The 19,523-nt window shown below is 36.9% G+C and overlaps 1 protein-coding gene across 1 annotated transcript in view; it reads left to right on the top strand.

The window, feature by feature from the left end:
* The window catches only part of LOC115222905 (guanine nucleotide-binding protein-like 1), a 92,439-nt gene extending 78,108 nt beyond the window's left edge, over positions 1–14,331 (top strand). The window contains exons 7-13 of the mRNA XM_029793292.2: positions 3,699–3,788; positions 4,103–4,252; positions 6,404–6,456; positions 7,251–7,376; positions 9,821–9,986; positions 13,405–13,545; positions 14,003–14,331. Of these exons, the coding sequence (XP_029649152.1) occupies positions 3,699–3,788; positions 4,103–4,252; positions 6,404–6,456; positions 7,251–7,376; positions 9,821–9,986; positions 13,405–13,545; positions 14,003–14,274 (998 nt within the window). The 3' untranslated portion in view covers positions 14,275–14,331. The remainder of the gene's footprint in view (positions 1–3,698; positions 3,789–4,102; positions 4,253–6,403; positions 6,457–7,250; positions 7,377–9,820; positions 9,987–13,404; positions 13,546–14,002) is intronic.
* The last annotated feature ends 5,192 nt before the right edge of the window (positions 14,332–19,523 follow it).

Raw genomic sequence — 19,523 nt, forward strand, 5'->3', positions numbered from 1 at the left:
AAAAAGTAAAGATTAAGTAAATTACAAGAATAATAGTTTGGATTTTATTCCCTCAAATAATAATTATGATATATATATATATATATATATATATATATATATATATATATATATATATATATACACACACACATTGTCAATTTTATTTAAAAAATTCCATATGTGGCTGAAGAGTGGTCTACATTTTAAAACTGATGTAATACTTACATTGTTTAATTAAATGAAGTAGCATGAAACGTTTGTACTACACTACCTTTGGATATCCTTGTTGCTTATTTTGATTATATATATATATATTAATAATAATAATATGACAACAAAAGAACGAATGAGACCTCGATATTATGTGAATAGAGGAATTTATCTATAAAGATAATGTGTGACAATTAGTTGGTTGTCATAATAAAACTCATAGTTTCAGGTTAGGGTTAATAACTGATGAGATGCCGGAGCAGACTTCTAAGGATTCCAGCCTTGGAATGTAGCAGTGAAAATGAATCGTATCCTCCTTAATTTCAGTTTGTTTCCATTACCTATGACTAAGTTGTTTTACTCCCTCACAGCATCTATTTACAGCTGGGAGCTAAGGAAAAAGCCTGTATGTGGTTGCAAGACCTGCGAAAAATAGCAGCCAAATCTCCTTCAGATTACACCCAGTCATCTATAAAAAAGAGTATGGGTACATTGGATGATGTAATCCAAGATACATGATCAAATGACTGCTGGATTAATGCTGACTCAGGGCTAAACAGCAGCTTGGAGGAATTAATCATCCAGTGTTTTGGCCATTTTTTTTCCAATATTATATAATATTGCTGTAGCTTGACCTCAGGTCAAACGTCAGATTAGTTCTATAATCACAAAATTCGTCCAGCCCTAACTCACTCAATTTCCCTGTTATCTACAAACTTAGTTTCTCATGTGTGTCCTACCATGTTTTTTTCTTTTCTTTTTTTTTTGTTCTTGCTTTTTTCCAAAGACAATTAGGACGTGATTTGGATAAATTCGGCTGCTTTATTACTTACACAAGTAAACAATACCGCTCTTTGTACTCTCAGAACTAATTTATCGGATCAGGTATTTTTTTAGGTTAATTATAGCGAAGGCTCAAAAGTGCAGAGATGGCTTGCAACACATCCTCTCTTTAAAAACACAAATAGACCCCTCCCCGACCTACCTGTTGTTACTGCTCTTGCTACTTCTCATCTCATCACACACAGAATCCCCCCCCCCCTCGCCTCATCTTCCCCACGTTCCTCCTACCCATAGTGACAATGATTATCTTCCTCCCTTCCCACCACCCAGGTATTCTTCTTGGTATACAATTCTATTTACGGTACGTACCTGCAATGAATAAATGCTTCACAATTATGGTTTGTTTGAAAAGTATTCGATCGGAAACTGTTTTTACCTGGCAATGTTTAATAGACAATCTCATCAATACCTATATCTACGATTGAACTAATGAAAAAATCTATGCAGCAGTTTGGATGTAGAACAAAACATAAACTCATGAAATATATATATATATATAATATAATGAAGTTATTGTATATATATATATATATTGCGTGTGTGTGTAGGTGTCATGAAATAGTATATGTATTCATATACAATAAACAGAATATATATGTGTGTTTGTGTGTGTATACTTATATGTGTATATATGCATGAATGAATGTATAATATATATATATGCTTGTACTTATGTATATATATCTATATTTATTTATGTATGCATGTGCGTGTGTGTGTGTGTGTGTGTGTGTATATATAAATATATATGTAGGTGTTTATATGCATGTATGTGTATGTATGTATATGTATGTATGAATATGTATGTAAGAATATATATGTGTGTGTGTGTGTATATATATATACATACATACATATATGTATGTATGTATATGTATGTATGAATATGTATGTAAGAATATATATGTGTGTGTGTGTGTATATATATACATACATACATATATGTATGTATGTATATGTATGTATGAATATGTATGTAAGAATATATGTGTGTGTATATATATACATACATATATGTATGTGTGTATATATATTTATATATGTATGTGTATAAATATTATGTGTGTATATGTGTGTATGTGTATATATATTTATATGTGTGTATGTGTATATATATTTATATATGTGTGTATATGTGTATATATATCTATATATATTTATGCATATATATGTTAGCATTGTATACATCTATGCATGTATATATCAATCATCATTTATGCTCGTTCACCTGTTCCTGCCAATCAGCTGTGGCCATGCTGGGGTGTTCCCATTTCTGTCACTTTTAATTTGTTATCACAGCCATTCTGGGAGTGATTTCTGGTAAATGGAGGAGTTGGATATTCACTTTATTTATTCGTGTTCTTTTCTGTGATGTAGGTTTATTTGGGCCCTTCTGATAAAACGATATCCAGGTATTTTTTGAACACACTTATCTCCATCCCTTGTATATTTCTCTTATGTTTTTCAGGGTAGGTATCGAAAAGTAGTGGGACTTTGAGCCATGTGCTGTTACAGTATTGGGTCCTTCTTCTAGATAAAGAGGATTGGAGCTTTGGTACTTTGCAATGGAATCTTGTTTGGTGATTGGTAGAGTTTTCGGTCCCTAATTTTGGCACAGAATCTTCAAGATCTTATCTCTCTACCTGCCTACCTACCTCCACATTTATTTATTTTTTTTGTTTCTTTTTGTGTTTTTGAGTGTATGTGTGTATGTATAAATTTTTGTGTTAGTGTATTTATGTGTCTGTGTGTATATATGACTATCTGTATATAAATATGTCAACAATTCCCTCTAAGAATATACTTTTTTTGTTTCTGTTTTACCATTGTCCTGTCACAGAGTAAAGATGGCTTGTTTGTCTACTTCAGTTTTCTGGAGTACTTAGTTCATTCTAAGTTTCTAATATTTCAGAGATTTTTACTTCCTTATTATCAATAGATACAGGAAGGCCAAGGAGTTGGGGGTTACAATGTCCATTCATGCAGGTGAACAATAAGGGCAATGTTTTCTGAGTAAATTCTCTATTGTTTTGCACTGAGGTTTATTCTGTTCCATTTCTTTGTTGGTTCATCCTGTCTACTAAGAAAGTTCAGATCAAATTAGTAGTGACCCTTATTCTATTTATTTTCGTTTTAATTACTAGCCAATCACTAATTCTCTGTGTTCTTGATGTTGGAGAGTGGCTGAGTAATTTTATTTGAAAAAATCAGTTTTGCCAATATATATTGCTGAAGGTAAAGGCAGTCACCTGGCAGGATTATTAGCACACCGGGTAAAATCATTTAGCGGCATTTTGTTCATCATTATGTTCAGAGTTCAAATTTCACCAAGATCACTTTTGCCTTTTGTTCGTTGATAAAATAAGTACCAGTTAAGCACTATGGTCATTGTAATAGACTAGTCCCCACCCCCAACGTAGACTAGAAACCAACATATATGGTGAAAATATATCATCATCATGATTTAATGCCTGTCTTCCATGCTGGCATGGGTTGGATGGTTTGACAGGAGCTGGCATGGCTGGGAGCCTCACCAGGTTCCATCGTCTGTTTCGGCATGAACAATAATATCTAGGGTTTACCAAGTTTTGATACCATTTCATATCTTTCTTTTGATATAGAATTATCTGAAGTAATCGACCTTTTCCTTTTCTATTTTATAGTTCTTCACAAACGGAAGAAAAGGGGGAAATTCAGTGCTATTGGTCCCTTAGCACTGTGGCACGCTTGTCAGAATATAGTAAAAGATGAAGGTAAGTATTATAAGTTGTTCTGATATCTTCTCTCTTGACTGTTGGATAAATTAGATACGTAGATACTGCACGGCAGAACTGAACTCAAAACCATGTGGTTTCAAAGTGAGCTTCTTAACCACAGAGTTATGCCTGTGTCTATGACCAGTAAAAAAAATGGTGGTTTAAGGGATCATGCTTGTAGACTGTACATGAACAGTTCACACTTGCCCTTTGGCACTTCACCCTCTATCCTTTAAACAGTCACCTGTTAACCCCATTGTCAATGCCAGAAGAAACTTGTCTCTAAACTAAATAATTGTCTTTTATTGAAGTTGACCTCTCGTCTTGGAAGAAGAAGATTGAAGCTAACACTGGCTCAGATGAATCAGATCTTGTCTCCACCGTCCACAATGATGTACTTGACACCACTTTCCAGAAACACGTTCGCTACAAAGATGGTATCGTTACTCTAGGATGTATTGGTAATGTATTATTCAACCATTGAAATAAAACTTCATAACAATTCTGTCCCCTATACTCTGTCTGCCCTGCCACCCCCGAGGTTCCTCCTTACACATGTTTTACTGCAACTGTTAACTCATAACTGTTCTAGAAAAGCATTAACTGTGTCAGTTTTGCTCGTTATATAAGGCTTGTAAAGGTAATTGACTGCAAGAAATTTCATTCTTTAAGCATATTGAAGGAGTTTGAGTGTGTATAAAAGTTTAGTATTAATTAGCAGTATCGCCCGGCGTTGCTCGGGTTTGTAAGGGAAATAACTATATAAGCATTTTTAGAGAGTTATAGCCAAAAAATAGCAAAAAAATGCATTAAAAATGGAAAAAAAATTATGGTAAATTTTTTTAAAAGTTGTTGACTAATCGTAGACATTTTTAGAGAGTTACTTCCCTTATATAATAGCAAAAAAATGCATTAAAAATGGAAAAAAATGATGGTAAATTTTTTTTTAAATCGTAGACTCATCGTAGACGCGTGCTAATACCCAGAAGGGCTCGATATGAATCACGGCTATAAGATACCCAGTTTTGGTTAAACTGCACCGCAAAATGTGGGAGTAGTTAGGAATCTAAATCGTAGGAGACAGACAGCACACAACCTCACTTTTATATATAAAGATATGTGCTGACTTGGCAGATACATTTTACCATTTATATATGTTTCTAACTTTCTGTCGGGGTCACAGATTCTTTTTAAAGAGCAATATTTGAAATACAAACTTGTGGCTCTTTCTTTCCTATCTCTCGTATAATGACTTGTGCTCCTTGGACCTTGTAGGTTTTGTACCCCCAACCATTCAGATACCCTCGACCCATTTGTCTCTCCACCCCTTGCCACCCTTGTACTGTCTTACCCTTTCTGCTCCTCCACTTACCACTGTTTCCATCCTTCCGCGCTAGAATATTGTTCTTTTGGAATCTTCCCTCGGTTCACGTCTTTTCTGCAGTTGTTAAACAGAACGTGAACCCCTCAACACTCAGATTACTCTGCCAACTTTAATGCTTATTTATTGATATTGTTTTGAATTAACCATGCATTACATCCTAGTTTTGAGAATTTGAGGTCGCCCTTTCCTCTCCATGCATACATCATAAGCAAGTACAGAAATTTGAGGAAAAAAAAAGCCCCAAAAAACAAAAGCATTTACCCAAGTGCGATGTTAGGTGTGTGTGTGTGTGTGGGTATTCTTTTCCTGGTTTCAGTCATTGACTGAGATCAGGAAAAGAAAATGCTTGTGTGAATGTGTGTGTGTGTGGGGGGGACTGACACTACTAAAGAATAAAAGAATCGCTTCCTTGAACGAATGAAGATTGTTTTAGTTTAGTATCTCTGATCAAAGACATTCAGCTGTGAAAAGCCAGTGTTTTCGCTCAGACACAATGTATCTTTAACTCTTTACCATTCAAAGTTACTCTGTCAAATGTAATGCTTATTTATTCCCATTGATATGAATTAGTCATTCATTGTCTTGTAGCCTTGAGATTTCAATGATGTGATTGTTTATTTTTAGAATAATATTGTAGAGTAAGTGTGAGAGACCAGATCTGGCCGGTTTGAAGATAAAACAGGTAGAATATTTTGGCTGGATATGTCCAGTGTAAATGCTAAAGGGTTAAGGTATTAAGGTTTGATTTGAGGAGGGCTTGGCTGCTGTTTCTAGCGATTGTGCAGAGGTTCTCTCATTGACTTATAGGTGGTTACTTACATGCCTACATCTTCTGAAGTACAGCCGACTAATTAAACACTGCAGCAACGACATCAATGGCCTATTCTTAACGAGACAATGAGGCAAGAAGTCAAGTTATATCCAGACCAAAGAAGTTGTCACAATGCTTGTATCAGAATGCCTTTAAGGATGAGCCTGGTTCAAGCATTGTGACCCCTTCTTTGGTCTGGATATAACTCGATGTCTTGATGTGCTTTTTGCTACTAGTGTATCCCATGTCTCATGGTCCAGTACTCTCATCTTCACCAGTTTTAGAGACCTTGCAAGAAAAGGTGAAGGATTCACGCTTTCTTCCTTTATCTAAGCCATGCATAAAAACAAAAAACAAAATAAAAAGGTAAACCTGGTTTCACCATTGATCCCTTTTTTTATTCTCTTCTTTTGACAGGTTACCCCAATGTAGGCAAATCTTCTTTGATGAATGGACTGGTTGGCAAAAAGGTTGTTGTTTTATATATATACGCATATCATTTTTTTTTAGTTATTCCCATTTACTTTAATGCTTTCTTTAACTCCTGTGTTGCTCTGTTTCTTGTCATGTAATGTTCTGTAGCCCATGTTGCTTGACCCCTCTGGCAAATTTGTAAATTTTGTTTTAAACCATTTGTGCTTTGCTAAAGGTTATATTTAAGAAAAAAGGTGATACTAGGATAGAAAAAAAAGGGGTTTTAGATCAGTGGTTCTCAACCTTCTTAATACACAGGGCCAGATTCAAAACTTGGATGTTTTTAGGGGGCAGCACCAAAAAATAAAAAAAAGTAAAACAGAACTCAATTAAGCAAAACTTTATTGTAAATATTTATAGAAGGAGGACTATTGAGGGCCACCAGAAGGATGCTTGAGGGCCACAGGCATATTGGAATTGTTTCTCTTTAATTTATGCGTCGGATATTTCCTCCTGGAACTTGGCTTTCAAAATTTCCATCCTTCTTCTCATCCTTCTTCACTCTCTCTCTCACTCTTTCTCTGTCCCTTTCTGTCACTCTCTCTTTCTCTCACTCACTCTGCCTCTGTCTTTCTCTCTCTTCTCTATTTTTCTTTCTCTCTCTTTCTCTAACTCACTTTTCACTCTCTCTCTCACTCTTTTTCTGTCCCTTTCTGTCACTCTCTCTTTCTCTCACTCACTCTTCCTGTCTTTCTCTCTCTTTCTCTGACTCACTCTCTCTCTGTCTCTCCTCACTCCCCCTCTTCCCCCCACACTCTCATTGTAACCTGTTCACTCCTCTCACTTTCAGGTGGTCAGTGTCTCCCGAACACCAGGACACACCAAGCATTTCCAGACCATATTCCTGACTTCTACTGTAAGACTCTGTGACTGTCCAGGTTTAGTGTTTCCATCAAGGGTACCGAAACAACTGCAGGTAATGTCTACACACACGCACGCACACACACACACACACACTCACACACACACTTTTGTAAGCTTTCATCATCATCATCGTTTAATGTCCGCTTTCCATGCTAGCATGGGTTGGACAGTTCGACCAGGGTCTGGGAAGCCAGAAGGCTGCACCAGGCTCCAGTCAGATCTGGCAGTGTTTCTACAGCTGGATGCCCTTCCTGATGCCAACCACTCCGTGAGTGTAGTGGGTGCTTTTTATGTGAATGCAAATTAAAAATTATTACACAGACAAAACATACTTGTAATAAACTTAGAACAAATGCTGTGGGTGATGAAGAAATTAATGGTCAGTGACCAAGACTTCTGGTGATTTGCTGTGCTTGAGAAGACACACCAAGCTAAGTGTATTGTGGTTGTGGCCAGTGACATGTAAAAGGCACCTGTGATGGTCGCACATAAAGGGCACCTAAGCTGGTGACATGTAAAAAGCACCCAGTACACTCTGTAAAGTTGTTGGCATTAGGAAGGGCATCCAGCTGTAGAAATCAAACCAAAATAGATCACCGGAACCTGGTGCAGCCCCCTTGGCTTACCAGCACCAAACGGTCTAACCCATGCTAGCATGGGAAAACAGATGTAAAACGATGATGATGATAATGATGTCTGTGATAAAGGAAAGGCACATTAGATAATGTTAAATAGTCTTGTACATAAGTGCTAGCCATGGTACCTCTGTGGTTGATCTGCCTGCTAAAAATAGCAGCTAAAACTACTTCACAATCATGTTGCTTCAGATTAGTAAAGGAGCCCTTAGATAATGTATTTGTAGATATAGCTTTAAAAAGACAGGGTAGTCACAGATGGATCGCCTTTCATCAAAGGCCTGGTGGATCAGATAAACAAGTTTAGTACAATATAATAGCTTTGGAGCAGATAAATATGACAGAATAAAGGGAAGGATGTATGATCCAGTGGAGTGGGGAGGGGAGTGTTTGGTTGTGTCCTTAGCGGAATGTACACAAGACAATAGGCAATTGAATTCTTCATGATGATGATGATGATGATGTTGTGTTGGTGGTGGAGGTGGTGGTGATGGTGGTGGTGATGGCGTTGTGAGTAATACATTGAGAATATATGGAAGAGTGTAACTGGGGGTAGTGGACAACAGGGTGGGTGGCTAAGGAGGGCACGAGGAAGGTGGTGAGGTGATGGGGGGTGAGGTGGGTTAGCAGGCGGGGGGGGGAATGACAGTAAAGAGTAGTGGTGGTGGTGGTGGTTTGTAGGTGACAGAGAGGGTTGTGATGTTGGTGGTAGTGGCGGATGTGATTGTGTAGGAGGTAGTGTAACAGGATAGCAACAAAGACTGATGCCTGGTGACAGGGAATGTGGTAGTGGTGGTGGTGGTGGTGATGGTGGGAGATAAGGGAAAGCTGTGGATGGGGAATGTGGTGGCGGCGGGGGGGGGATAAGGAAATAACTGAATGTGGTGGTGGTCAGAGTGGCAGTTAACTTTATTGAGGAGTGGTGACAAGGAAGGTGGCTGGGGTGGGATTATAGGAAATCAGGGGTCTCTTACAGGAAATGTGGTTCAAGTGGCGCAAACAGTTTCCCCACCCCTGCCTCTGTGTCAGATTAAATGCTGAACAGTTATAGAGTTTTGTCCATCACTCAGTCCCCCACCTTCGGCAAGTGTCTTCTGTCACTCTGGATTGACTAACACCTTGGGAATGGATATGGTAGACAGGAACTATATGGAAGCCTGTTGTGTGTTTGTGTGTGTCCTTCTCTACTATTTGGGAATTGGTGTTAGTTTGTTTACATCCCGTAACATAGACCATGAAAATGAGTATTGGAGTTGTGACTAAACCTGCCAAGGCAGTTCCCCAGCATCGTTGAGGTCCTATGACTGAAAAAGAGAAAAAGAAAAAGCTAGACAAAATATCTTCTTGGTTTAAATCAGTTGTGGGCTATTATAGTAGAAGACACTTGCCCAGTGTGCCATACAGTGGGACTGAACTTAAAACCATTTGGTTGGGAAACAAGCGTCTTAACTGCATGGCTTGCACCTTGATGATACTGTTTATAATGTGTTTGAGAAAACCTATCAAGCCCAAGTGAGATCATAGTTGTGGCTGATGCCGATGTTGCATAACTGGCACCTGTGCCAGTGACACATAAAAGGCACCCACTATACTCTTGGTGTGGTTGGTGTTAGGAGGAGCATCCAGCCGTAGAAACCATGCCAAATCAGATTGGAAGCCGGTGCAGCTCCCTGGCTTCCCAGACCCCGGTCAAACCGTCCAACCCATGCCAGCACGGAAAACAGACGTTAAATGATGATGATAATTGATGATGGTGATGAGTTATATCTGTGTACATGTGTTGTAGAATTTGTGTTCATATGTGACAAATATTTGATCCAGTCTTGAATTATCTGTACCCCATTTTTTGTTGTCATTTCAGATCCTTTGTGGCATTTACCCAATAGCGCAGGTACGGGAACCTTACAGCCCCTTAATGTACCTTGCTCAACGAGTTAACTTAGTGAAACTTCTGAAGCTGCAACACCCTAATTCTGAAAGCAGTTGCCCTGAATCTCAAAGTTGGTCAGCATTTAACATATGTGATGGTTAGTTAATTAATGTTTTATTACTTAATAAAACTTCTAATTAGTTGTTTTGCTCCTTCACAATTCTTGATAATGTATTATTACTTTGATCTCTTATTTACTTCTTAACTTTTATTCATTTCAGTCGTTAGTTGAACTAATTGACTCCGGTACTTAATTTTTTTTAAAGTCTGGTACTTGTTTTATCAGTCCCTTTTGCTGAAGCACTAAGTTAAAGAGACATAAACAAATAGACAACCTGTTGTCAAGTAACTCAGACTCAAAGAGAGACACATACATGCAATTATGTATAAGCAGACATGTATATATATCTATATATGTGTATGTATATATATGTATGTATATATATATATGTATGAATATGTGTATATATGTATATGTGTATATGAGCAAAACGCCCCCCTCATCCAATGGACGGTGCTGAGTTGTCAAACATTTAAACCAAATTTTCTCAAAACAATTTGTCCGATCGTCCCATAGGCCTCCCCTTTGAGAAACACTGATTTAACCTAAATTTGAGCCACCAGCAAAAGAAGAAATAAAGATAGACTTTTTTTCTAACCCAAAGAAAAACGATTTTATTCACACTGAACCTGGAACCACATGGTTGGGAAGCAACTTCTTACCAACAGCCACACACACACACATACATATAATGGGCTTCTTTCAGTTTCCATCTACCAAATCCACTCACCAGGCTTTTGTCAACCTGAGGCTACAGTATATGACATTTGCCCAAGGTGCCACACAGCAGGAGTGAACCAGCAACCATGTGGTTGGGAAGCAAGCTTCTCACCACACAGCCAGACACACACGCACACACACCTCACAGTCACGTCTGTGCCTATTTTAATTTTCATTTGTAAGTCTGTGTAATGTTGGTAAATGGCTTCCATTAATTCATTCCAACCCTCAACACGAGGAATGTAACATGTTCCCTTGTCTTCTTCAACTTAGAAAACAATCTCTATGCCTTGGTAAGGAGGGCGGCAACCATAACCTTTTGCATTTGAAGAGTTTCCAAGATTGGTAGGGGAAGAGGAAGCGAGGAACCACGATTTCAGTCAATGTTTGGTACGATGTTAGCCGTGATCAAATAGATTTATGCAGAAAGGAATTCCATTCATAACTCTCCTGGCATTTTGTATAGCAAGAACTTTATTGTCCAATATGTGACTTATTAGATTATGATTATTAGTATCATTATTATTATTATCATACTCATGGCAAATAAAACAAAATCATTTTCATCATCATCATCATCGTCATCGTTTAACGTCCGCTTTCCATGTTAGCGATTTGACTGTTGGACAATTTGACTGAGGGCTGGCAAACCAGATGACTGTACCAGCCCCAATCTTGATCTGGCAGAGTTTCTACAGCTGGATGCCCTTCCTAACGCCAACCACTCCGAGAGTGTAGCAGGTGCTTTTATGTGCCACTGGTATGAGGGCCAGTCAGGCGGTACTGGCAATGGCCACGCCCAAATGGTGTTTTTGTATGTGCCACATGCACACAGGCACAAGTGCCAGTAAGACGACGCTGGTAACGATCATGCTCAAATGGTGCTTTATACGTGTCACCGGCACGGATGCCAGTTAGCCACTCTGGCAACGATCATGCTCGGATGGTGCTCTTAGCGCTGCAGTAGCACGGATGCCAGTCATCTTCATTATTATTACTTAAGGTAGTGAGCTGGCGGAATCATTAGCATCCAAGCAAAATGCTTAACAGTATTTTGTCAATCTTTACATTCTGAGTTAAAATTCTGCTGAGGTTGACTTTGCCTTTCATCCTTTAGGGGTTGATAAATTAAATAACAATGGAGCTCTGGGGTCAACGTAATTGACTTGCCCCTCCCTCCCACCAAAATTTCTGGCCTTGTGCTTATAGTAGAAAGAATTATTATTATTATTATTATTATTATTATTATTATTATTATTATTATGTGAGAGAGTAGTGCATGCCATCAAAGTAACACTGGGGTAACATATATGAAGCCCAGTATACCCATCATGACTACCCTTCTGATAAGGGTACACTATGCCCATACATCACAACCACATGTGCGCGACATGGTAATCTTATATCAAGATAAACAGTGCATGACCTTGCAGGTGGGGCCCAGTTAGTATTTTCTTCAGGTTGAGTGGCCCATTCCACTCAAAAGGTCCCTGAATAAGGGTTGTTTCCAAAGGTGAATTATCCCAAACCCCCAAAATTCCTTTCAACACATGGTTATGATGCTCCCCCACTACTTCTGCTCGTGATCAGAGATGCACATATTATCAGCCACTAAGAGATATATTCAACTGGTTAAGGTCAAACAACTGACAAGCAAATCTGTGATATTGAGCAGAATATTTATTGTAGCCCCACCTCCCTGCAAAAAAATTTAGGTCTTGTGTCTAGAGCCGCACTTTCCATTAAAGTGACCCTGGGGTGCAAATATATGAATCCTTATATACTCAGCATGACTACCTGTCTGATAAAGGTACACCAGGTATATGCATCACAACCATGTGTGCGTGACATAGTGATCTCATATCAAAGTAAACAGTGCATAACCTTACAGATGGGGCCCAGTTAGAAGTTTCTTTAAGTCAAGTAGCCCATCCCACTCAAAAGGTCCCTGAATAAGGGTTGATTATCATTATTATTAAAGCGGCAAAATGGCAGAATCATTAGCATGCTGGACTAAATGCCAAGTGGCATTTCGTCTGTCTTCATGTTCTGAGTTCAAATCCTGCCACGGTCAACTTTACTTTTCATCCTTTTACAGACAATGAAGTAAGTACCAGTTGAATACTGGGGGATCAATGTAAACAAAGACCTCACTGCAGGGAGTGGGGAGAGATAATTCCAAATAATTAAAGGTTATTATCTCAAGTTCTTTACATACAGGTGCAAGAGTGGCTGTGTAGTAAGAAGCTTGCTTCTCAACCACATGGTTCTGAGTTCAGTCCCACTGCGTGGCACCTTGGGCAGGTGTCTTCTACTCTAGCCTTGGGCTGACCAAAGCCTCGTAAGTGGATTTGGTAGACGGAAACTGAAAGAAGCCCGTCGTATAAATATTTCTCATCACAATAATTTACATATGCCAGCGCCGCCTTGACTGGCTTCCGTGCCGGTGGCACATAAAATACACCAATCCGACTGTGGCCGTTGCCAGCCTCGCCTGGCACCTGTGCAGGTGGCACGTAAAAAGCACCCACTACACTCACGGAGTGGTTGGCGTTAGGAAGGGCATCCAGCTGTAGAAACATTGCCAGATAAGACTGGAGCCTGGTGCAACCTTCTGGCTTCCCAGATCCCCGGTCGAACCGTCAAACCCATGCTAGCATGGAGAACGGACGTTAAACGATGATGATGATGATGTTGATGAAAAGTATTTCTTTTCTTAATCTTTTACATCCAGCTTTGGCTCTGAAACGAGGCTTCATTACGGCTCGTACTGGCCGTCCCGACATGTACCGTGCTGCCAACTATTTACTACGAACCGCAGTTGATGGTCAGCTTTGCCTGTGCTTTCGACCTCCTGACTACACTGAAAATAAAGGTAAGAAAATCTTAACAATTACTCGTTAAAAAGTTTTTATTTCTTTCCAATTATGGCTTTGTTTGGGTATTCAAGGTTGGATTATAATTGACAAGATTTTGAGTCTCTAAACCTTGAAGGGGCCATTTCAGCAGGAGATTTAGCTTTAAGCCACAGAACTTTCAAATTCTCTGATAAGTCATCTGCAACAACAAGAAAACTTTCATAAAGAGCCTCAGTGACTTTTAGGAGAAAAAAGAGAGGAAGAAATCATGACTTATAAATAGTTGTTGTTGTTGTTGTTTTGTTTAACCCTAGGTTAGATCTGTAAGCAAGGGTATCCCAGCTATCTTTTATCTTTTACTTGTTTCAGTTATTTGACTGTGGCTATGCTGGGGCACCCTCTTGAAAGGGTTTTAGTTGAAAAGGTACATATTTTTTTCTTTTTTTTTCTCTATCTTTTTTTATCTAATTGCAGATTTCTGGAAGAACCATGCAGAAACCGAAGCGCTAAAAACTATGCAAAGCCAACACCATCAGCGGAGAAGATCTTCATCTTCAGATTCTTCTGTTGTGTCAAATATTAGCAGTGATGATGATCTTAGCTCTGATGAAGGCGCCAAACAGTTGGAAAAACAACAGAGTCATGTATTGAAGAGCAGATGCTTTGCCACTAAAAAGGAACTGGAGGGAGACAAAGAGATCAGCCTTATTTCTAAGAACCCTTTCTTAAATCTAGAATCAGACTAGATTTTAATAATTTTGTTTCTTGTTATGCTGAAGACGGCATTTGATTAAACTTAAAAAAAAACAAAAACAGAAAGCTACATATTGTATGTATATGTATATACATACATATATACATATATGTGTGTGTATGTATGCATCTGTATATATATATATATATATATATATATATATATATGTATTGTATGTATGTACGTATGTATATGCAGATTCATATACATAAGTTTTTTGGTTTAACAAACAAGAGAAAAGATACTTAATACATATCGTGGAGTATATATTTATTTGCAGAAAGTTGAGGATTTTTCACTCCATCACTACTCAGAGTTCCTCGATTGAGGCAGTAACGAAAACACATCGGGCCCTGAAAGAATGGATGTGAACAAGAAACTCTTTGAGTTGGGATGAAGTGAATCATAAATAAGTTTTGTGCAAATATACATTTGAAGAATGGCATCGATAAACTACGATTTAAAGTTTGATGTTTGGACCTTTTTTTCTCAATAGAGCACTCCACCGTCTATTCTGAGAAGTGTCCAACTACACAAATTTGAAGCAAGTTTTATATACACACGCATATATATATATATATATATACTCTATCACTTGTATTGAGTTCTTTTACCGTCTGCTTGTACACTCAAACAACAACATACACATATATACAAATTGGCATTAATTGCATTTGAGTTTAAAAGAATTGAATTTTTTTTTTATTGTGTTTATTACAAAGTTTAAATTATAGAGTTTTTAATAAAACTTCTATGCAATATATGTCCACTATATATATATATATATATGCATATATATATATATATATATATACATATATACATATATATATATACACACACACATATATACGTATATATACACATATATATATATATATACACATTATATATATATATATATATATATATATATATATAATATACACACACACATGATGTAATTCTTTATTCTCTTTTGAGAAAGATTTCTCCAGATTTATTAAATATTACGGATTTCTATATGTTTAATAAACATGTTAAAGATGTTTGTATCAATCAGCTGCAGATTCCTTTATTCTGTAATTCCAATTTTACCAAATTTCTACGAACCTTCCTTAATGTTGAAAATAAAATAACCATAAGTGGACCTACAAAACTCTATATACTCACTTACACATGTATTTATGTATGTTTGTATGTATGTATGTACCTATGTATATATATATATGTGTGTATATATATGTATATATATATGTGTGTGTATATATATATATATATATGTATATATATGTATATATATATGTATATATATATATGTGTATATGTATATATATATATATCTATATATACATGTATGTATGTATGTATATATATATATGTGCATATGTATGTATGTATATATATATATGTGTATATGTATATATATATCTCTATATATACATGTATGTATGTATATATATATATATGTATATGTATATATATAATATATATATATATATATGTATGCATATATGTATGTATGCATATATGTATATATATACATGTATGTATGTATATATATATACATGTATGTACGTATATATATATAATATATATATATATATATATATATACATGTATGTATGTATATATATATATATGTATGCATATATGTATGTATATGTATATTTATATATATATATAGTATCATTGGTGAATTTTTAAACTCTAGTAGTGTTCTTCTCAAATACACACACACACACATACACAAACTTACACCATACACACATTATATATATATGTATATTATGATCGTGATTTTGATGTCTACTTTTCTGTGCTTGCATGGGTCTGCTATGAGTATGTAGGACCAGTGTCTTCTACGCCCAGGGGCTGTTCCTGTTTCATGTGGAGAACTGCCAACAAACAATGCCATATAGATGAGCCTTCTGTCTTGCAAGGATAAAGACAGCACAACATATCAAGAAGCCCGGGCATACTTTTGTGGTAGACTGTATGCAAATGACAAGAATTAAAGGAGCAGTTGTCTATGATCACCAAATGAACATACATGTATTTGAGAAAATACACACTCACACACGTACACACACACATGCACACACACACGTGCACATACACACACATGATGATATATTTATATATATATATATGATGGGCTTCTTTCAGTTTCTGTCTACCAAATCCACTCAAGGCTTTGGTTGGCCTGGGGCTATAGTAGAAGACACTTGCCAAGGTGGCACGCAGTGGAACTGAACCTGATACCACATAGCTAGGAAGTGAATTTCTTAACCAGACAGTCATGCCTGGATTGTCTAATCTAATGCAAACATGGAAAAGTGGATGTGAAAACAATGATGATTATGACAATGTTGATGGTGATACACTTACATAGACATCTCTCTCTATCTCTCTCTCTGTACACAAACACATAAACACACACATATGTACTAGACTGACAGAGTTACTCAGCCCTCTTGTTAACATTGGACTAACAGTATTATCTTTTCTCTGCCCAATGTTTTTTCTTAAGTATATAATCAAAATGGTGTTACATCTTATATCATAAAAAACTGTAACAGACAAATGTATCTAACACTTTAATTTTCCTGTCCGTTGGTCCTTTGGTCATCTTCTATGTGGGGTTTGCTCTTTGCACTTGTTTCTGTGATTGTATGCCATGTACTCCAGTATTTTTCAGTTACTGTATCTCTACTTTCTTCCTCTTTTTGTGGTGGCATCTTCCCCTTTTTTTCTCTCCTCTACCACTTCCTCTGTCTAAAAGATCTGTTACATTGCAAGTCCCTCTCCCTCTCACCCTACACCAAGTTTATGTTCCATTATCACTCCCTCACTTCCTATCTCTTTTTACCTACATTTCTCACTCCTAACTATGTCTAACATTCTTTTTGCCTTTTATGGTTTTTGATTTCTGAATGCACATATGCAATTTTATGACATAGGTATGTCTAGCATAGTACCCATAAGAAAATGACAGTTTATTTCTGTTTCCCTTCAGTAATTCTTAATTTTTCTACTCCAAAGCCCTTCTCCATTTTCTTCTTGTGTTTCATTTTGTCTTCTTTCAGTTATTCTTTTTATTTTGAAACTTGTATTTGTTTCTTATCATTTTGGATCATTCTTGCTCTGAAATTCATATCGAGTGATAATCTATGATAATCTATGTCTTCTTTCTGTTGGTTGAAGTCAGGCAGTTTCTTCTCTATGACCAAGAACCTCATCATCACTTTAACTGGCAACTACTCGTTGCCTGTTTTGAAAATTCACCTCTTCTCTTCCTTACTTTCATCCACTCACACACTCACTTTTTTTTCTTCATTTTCACTCACTCATTCATTCAAATACTCCCTTATATCTCCTCTTCTTTCTTCTCTCAATCGAAGTCTTTCTTCACCTTTTCATTTCCGAATGTCTTCCTTGTCACATTCTCATATCATACACAAATTCATTTCTCTCTCCCTTTCTTTTGCTATGATTCCCCAATTAATTTCCTCCATTTCCAAACCTCTGTTATTCTACCCTCTTACTTCTCCACCACCAACTCTCTATTACCCACTTTTTTACTTTATCTTATTCTGTCACTATTTCTTCCTCACTCACTCTTTCTCAATCTCTCTCTATATTTCACTCTCTACACACATGACTGCTCATCGACTGCTGAATATTTCCACTCTCCTCTGTCCCCCAAAACACAGCTGCTATTTCTCCTTCCACGTTTCTGTCTTTTGATAGAAAGTATGTGTGTGTGTGTGTGTGTGTAATGTACATATTTTATTTTGCATTTTTACTTGAAATTATAACATCATGTAGAAGTTAGTCTCTCTGCTGATAGTAACCATAAGTACTGTAGGTTTAAATTAACAGCTTGTATGATATATTAGAGAGAACAATAGCTGGTTCTTGCTGAAGCTGCTGAGTTGAGCTGGTCCTCATTTGACTTCCAAGTTGAGCAATAATCTATCAAACCGATGATCAAAAGTCTTCCACCTGTGACTACCTTTTGTTTTAAAGACTGTGATTTGAGAAAGATTTTGCTGCTGTTTCTAACAGGTCAACTGACCACATCCAAGCTCCCTTGTTGGCTTCCCATAGCCAACATTTAAATTATGTATGCAATTAATAAGCATACATTACACAATTAATAATCCAGAAATTTATCCATAATCTTTGCATGTGACTAGATTTTTTCGATTACTTCTGCTAGTAATCTTCTCAGACTCGACATTTCTCTTTTCTGAAAGGTTTATAATCATAGATTAGAAAGAGAAAAAAGAAAATGTGACATATTAGTGAGATTTTTGGGGGTTTTCATTTCTAAAACTTTTTAAATAATGTATGATCTATGGCTGGAATTATTTTGGGTTTATAAAGCCAAAAGTTGGTGAGATATGTTATCATTTAAGCACCAATAATTAAGACTAATTTTATCTCCATGCTGTTGCTAACAGATTCGTTTAACACAACCATTGCCTCTTCTAATTATACCCATTGTATAATGAGCTACCATTAGCAATTTCTAGCAAAGTTTACTAGTGACAATATGACATTCTTAAGTAGGTAACTGGTCATTGCTTGAATATTTTTTCGTTGATTACTATTCACCATAGTTATGTTTCCCCGTATGAAAGGTAACTGACCGTTAAAAACTTTTGTTTAAGAAGGAACTCCTTACCACTATTACTTGAACTTCATACAGTAACTACCTATTATCAGCTTTTGTTTTTTTAAGCATTTACTTGGCCAACCAGCAATTTGTGGGAGGACCCATCTAGTTGAAGACTCATTGCCAACGAAGCCCACCCACACATCTCACCGAGTAATGCCTGCCAGCTTATGGAAACAGGCACAAATGACATGCCAACGAAAGAGACTTTATGTGGTTGTTTGAGCTGCTAGAAATAACAGTCAAATCTCCCTGAAACCATACCTATTTCTTTACTACTCACAAGGGGCTAAACACAGAGGGGACAAACAAGGACAGACACACGGATTAAATCGATTACATCAACCCCAGTGCATAACTGGTACTTATTTAATCGACCCCGAAAGGATGAAAGGCAAAGTCAACCACGGCAGAATTTGAACTCAGAAGGTAACGGCAGACGAAATACGGCTACGCATTTCACCCGGCGTGCTAACGTTTCTGCCAGCTCACCACCTTTAAACCATACCTACATTTCTTTTTTAAAAAAAGATATAAAGAATAATGTAATCTGGATTCCAAGTGTGACTATTTTCCAA

Source organism: Octopus sinensis, linkage group LG21 (assembly GCF_006345805.1).
Source record: "Octopus sinensis linkage group LG21, ASM634580v1, whole genome shotgun sequence".
NCBI classification, from domain to species: Eukaryota; Metazoa; Mollusca; class Cephalopoda; order Octopoda; family Octopodidae; genus Octopus; species Octopus sinensis.